General features: G+C 59.4%; 1 protein-coding gene across 1 annotated transcript; it reads left to right on the forward strand.

Annotated features, from left to right (window-relative positions):
- The first annotated feature begins 288 nt into the window (after positions 1–288).
- LOC119437377 (DNA (cytosine-5)-methyltransferase 1) lies at positions 289–4,510 on the forward strand. The gene has a single exon (XM_037704405.2). It carries the CDS (start codon positions 367–369, stop codon positions 4,429–4,431), a length of 4,065 nt encoding a protein of 1,354 aa, XP_037560333.1. The 5' UTR covers positions 289–366; the 3' UTR covers positions 4,432–4,510.
- Positions 4,511–4,751: the final 241 nt, after the last annotated feature.

Genomic DNA, 4,751 nt, shown 5'->3' on the forward strand with positions numbered 1-4,751 from the left:
CAGGTGCTGCTTTGTTTTTTGGCATGGCTCGGCGGCGTCCTCCGTAACTATGGTAACGCTACTCTATAACGAAGGCTCTATTACGTACACACAGACAACACTACAAAACAAAATAAATACAAAATATGTTAGGCAAAGAAAAAGTCGCTATCATTTTTTTTTCCGGCGGTATTATCAATTGGTAAGCGGGACTGAGCAGCAAGCGATAAGAAGGCGGCGCCACCGCCGCTTCGCGCGCTATGTTTTTCGCGGGAAACCACTTGTAGCGTGGGGGTCTTTGTTAGCCGGTCCCCCGTGTATGTGGTGTTGGTGACCGATTTTATCTCGCAATATAGTTTGTTCTCCGCGAAAGACGTCACCGACAAGATGGAAACTGTCAACGGGGTGCCCGTGTCCACCGTGAAATTGGATACGACGAACGGCAAGTGCTCATCGGACGAGAAATGCGGCGGGGCGAACGGAGGCTCGGACGACCGCGAAGGGAGCGACGACAAAGAGGAGTTGCCGTCGCCGCCGGCCGCCAAGCTCAAAGGTGGGAAACGCAAGCGACGCTCCAACGGCGACGCTGCCGGCGGCAGCCAGCCTACCCTGACCGCGCTGTTTAGTCAGATGGCGAAGCGCGTCAAGAGCGAGAAAAAACCGGCTGTCGCGGAGGTGAGCTACACCCGTTGCTCCGACTGTCGGCAGGTGCTGGACGCCGCCGAGTTGCGGCTTTTCGAGGGTGACCCGGCGGACGCCGTCGACGAGTTCTCGGCGCTTACCGACCCGCGGTTGAGCGTGTTCGATAACGAGGCCGCCGTCGACGACGGCGGCGACGACGTGATGGACACGCCGCAGCACAAGCTCACGCAGTTCGCTGTCTACGACCGGCACACGCACCTGTGCCCCATCGACGCCGGCCTGATCGAGCGCGACGTGGAGCTCTACTTCAGCGGGTACGTGAAGCCCATTTACGACGAGGACCCTTCCCCCGAGAACGGCATATGCTGCAAGGCGTTGGGACCGATCGGAGCCTGGTGGACCGCGGGTTTCGACGGTGGCGAGAACGCTGTGATCGGATTCACCACTCCGTACGCCGACTACGTGCTCATGTCGCCCAGCGAGCAGTACGCGCCCTTCATCGACGCCATCAAGGAAAAGATCTACATGAGCAAGTTGGTGATCGAGACGGTCGTGAAGGACCCGAACACCACGTACGAGGACCTGCTCAACAAACTCGAGCTGACGCCCCCGCCTCAGGGCATCGCCAAGTTCACTGAGGACTCGCTGCTTCGAAATGCCCAGTTCGTAATCGATCAGGTGCAGAGTTTCGACGTTACCGGAGACGACGACGAGGTGCACCTGATCGTGACGCCCTGCCTGCGGAGCTTGGTTAACCTGGCTGGCGTGACGTTGGGTCAGCGGCGAGCGATGCGGCGCGGTCGACGCAAAGCGTTGCCCAAGAAGTCCGTCTGTACGTTGGCTACGACAACGCCGCTCGTACGAGACGTCTTCGAGGTGCTGTTCCACGGTCAGATCGATGACAAGGCTTCCAACGCTGCCCGTCGCAAGCGGTGCGGAGTTTGCGAAGCGTGCCAGTCGGCCGACTGTGGCAAGTGCAGGGCGTGCAAGGACATGGTGAAGTTTGGAGGCACGGGCAGGCAGAAGCAGTGCTGCATAGAGCGGCGCTGCCTCAACAAGGTCTTCCAGGAAGCGGAAGAAGACGACGGCGACACGGAAGAGATGGAGGACAAGCTCGACCGCAAGGCCGTGCAGGCGGAGGCGCCTGCATCGCGCAAGACGATGCAGCGCGGTGGCAGCCACGTCTGCTGGGTTGACGACAAGCCGGTCGCCACGCTCAACAAGAAATCGTACTTCTCGCGTGCCGTGGTCAACGGCCACGAGCTGCGATGGGGCGACGTGCTCGTCACCCCCAAGGATCCCGGTACACCGCTGTACGTGGCCCGAATTGTCTACATGTACGAAACTTCGTGGGGCGAGAAGATGTTCCACGCGCACTGGTTCTGGAGGGGTTCGGACACCGTGCTGGGCGAATCGTCCGATCCTCGCGAGCTCTTTCTCGCCAACGAATGCGAGAACCAGAGTCTCAGCACAGTGAATGACCTCTGTACAGTGGTGCTCAAACCCGCAGCCCAGGACTGGTTCTCTCGTGGTGGCGTGCACAGTTTGGAGGACGAATGCGTGCTGCAGGGTGACGACGACGGAAGGTCGTTCTTCTACCAGAAGGCCTACGAACCGGAGCACGCGCGCTTCATCGACCCGCCCGAACTGTCTTGCCCAGAGGAGTGCGACGTGACGCAAGCGTGTACCTCGTGTCGTCATGCAGAAGCGCAGGGGAAACTGGAGACTCCTGTTCCGGGAGAGGTCATCGAGGAAGATGGCGGCAAACTCTGCTATTCGAGCATCTTGTTCCAGGGCAACTCGTTCTGCGTCGGCGAGTGTGTCTTCCTGGAGCCGGATGCGTTCCAGTTTGACTTCAAGCCGCCCAAGAGCAAGAACAAGGGCAGCGTCAAAAAGGAAGACGTGGACGAGGACATATACCCAGAGTACTACCGCAAACGTTCCGAGTACATCAAGGGATCAAACGCCGACGTACCCGAACCCTTCAAGATCGGCAAGATCGTATCCATTTATAGAAAATCAGGCAGTGGTAATGCCAAAAACGAGCCCGAAAGGTTCAGGCTGAGGGTCAAGAAATTTTACCGCTCCGAGAACACGCATCAGCCAAAGCTGGACACCAACCTCTGCCTCTTGTACTACTCCGAAGAAGAGGCTGTGGTCGGGCTGAACAAGGTGTGCGGCAAGTGCTACGTTGTGTACAGCGAAAACCTGGCTGAGGACGTCGAAGACTATCTTCGCCGAGGCCCTCACCGCTTCTACTTTACCGAAGCGTACGACAGTGAGACCAAGCGTTTCGTGGAGCCTTCATCCAAGGCACGCATGATGGGCTGTCTCGGCAAGGGCAAGGGTAAGAAAGGCAAGAGTTCGAGCAATGCCGTCAACATCGAACCGCCCGAAGAGTACTACGTGCCGCAGCGCAAGCTACGCAGTCTCGACGTCTTCGCGGGCTGCGGAGGCCTGTCCGAGGGATTCCACCAGGCCGGCGTCAGCGAGTCCTGCTGGGCCATCGAGCGGGAAGAGCCCGCGGCCACGGCCTTCCGTCTGAACTTCCCGGACGCCACCATCTTCACCGACGACTGCAATCGTCTCTTGCGCCTGGTAATGGACGGCGAGACCGTCAACGAGCATGGGCAGGCGCTGCCGCAGAAGGGAGACGTCGAGCTGCTCTGCGGCGGACCTCCGTGCCAGGGCTTCAGCGGTATGAACCGCTTCAACTCAAGGCAGTACTCCCAGTTCAAGAACTCGCTCATTGCCTCATACCTGAGCTACTGCGAGTACTACCGGCCGCGCTTCTTCTTGCTCGAGAACGTGCGCAACTTCGTCTCGTTCAAGCGCAGCATGGTTCTCAAGCTGACCCTGCGCTGCCTCATCAGCATGGGTTACCAGTGCACCTTCGGCGTGCTTCAGGCCGGGAACTACGGAGTACCGCAGACTCGCAGGAGAGCCATCATCCTGGCGGCTGCCCCGGGAGAAAAGCTTCCGCTCTACCCGGAACCGCAGCACGTGTTCGCTCCTCGGGCCTGCCAGCTGACCGTAATGGTGGACGACCGCAAGTATCTGTCCAACTGCAAGTGGTCGTCGTCCGCTCCGCTCAGGACCATCACCGTCCGCGACGCCATGTCGGACCTGCCCGAGATCCGCAACGGCGCCAAGTTCGACGAGATTCCGTACGGCGCCCAGGCCCCGACCCCGTTCCAGAAGAGTCTTCGCGCCGGTGGCGCGGTGCTGCGGGATCACGTGTGCAAGGAGATGGCGCCCTTGGTCGAAGCCCGCATGCGGCACATTCCCCTGGCCCCGGGCTCCGACTGGCGCGACCTGCCCAACACCGTCGTGCGGCTCTCGGACGGTGTGACGTACACCAAGAAGCTGCGCTACACGCACCACGATGCCAAGAACGGCAAGTCGTCGACTGGTGCCCTCCGCGGGGTCTGCCCCTGTGCCTCGGACAAGCCGTGCGACCCGCTGTGCCGACAAGACAACACGCTGATCCCGTGGTGCCTCCCGCACACGGGCAACCGACACAACCACTGGGCAGGGCTGTACGGTCGACTCGAGTGGGACGGGTTCTTCAGCACCACCGTGACCAACCCGGAGCCGATGGGCAAGCAGGGCCGAGTTCTGCACCCCGAGCAGCACCGCGTCGTGAGCGTGCGGGAGTGTGCTAGGTCGCAGGGGTTCCCGGACACTTACCGCTTCTTCGGCACCATCCTGGACAGACATCGGCAAGTCGGCAACGCCGTGCCGCCGCCCATGGCGCGGGCTATCGGACGCGAAATCCTCAAGTGCCTAGCTGACGAAAAGGACAACTGACTCTATAGCGCTGAAATGTGACGATCAAGTGTGCCTTTGGGGAGGATATGGCTCCCAAACTCCGGAAAATGTACGTTTTTGGTGCTCACCATTTTTAGATTGTCACATGCGGTTCGGCCGCTGGTGTTTCTTTGTGCTGTTTTTTATCCACGGATATTGCTTTTTGATCTCCGAGGAAAATTGTACCTTTGCTAGACTGCCATTTTACACTCAGCGGCAAATTTGTCGGTTTGTAGCTTTAATTAAGCGTTTAGATATTACCTTATGGCCTCTTGCCGTCTGTAAGAAACGGGCACACCGAAGGCGACTGTTGTGTTGGA

This window comes from Dermacentor silvarum, chromosome 1 (genome assembly GCF_013339745.2).
Source record: "Dermacentor silvarum isolate Dsil-2018 chromosome 1, BIME_Dsil_1.4, whole genome shotgun sequence".
In the NCBI taxonomy this organism is placed as follows: domain Eukaryota; kingdom Metazoa; phylum Arthropoda; class Arachnida; order Ixodida; family Ixodidae; genus Dermacentor; species Dermacentor silvarum.

Excerpts from the sequence above, each read along its gene's own strand:
- LOC119437377 (XM_037704405.2), top strand. The coding sequence starts at position 367 with ATGGAAACTGTCAACGGGGTGCCCGTGTCCACCGTGAAATTGGATACG.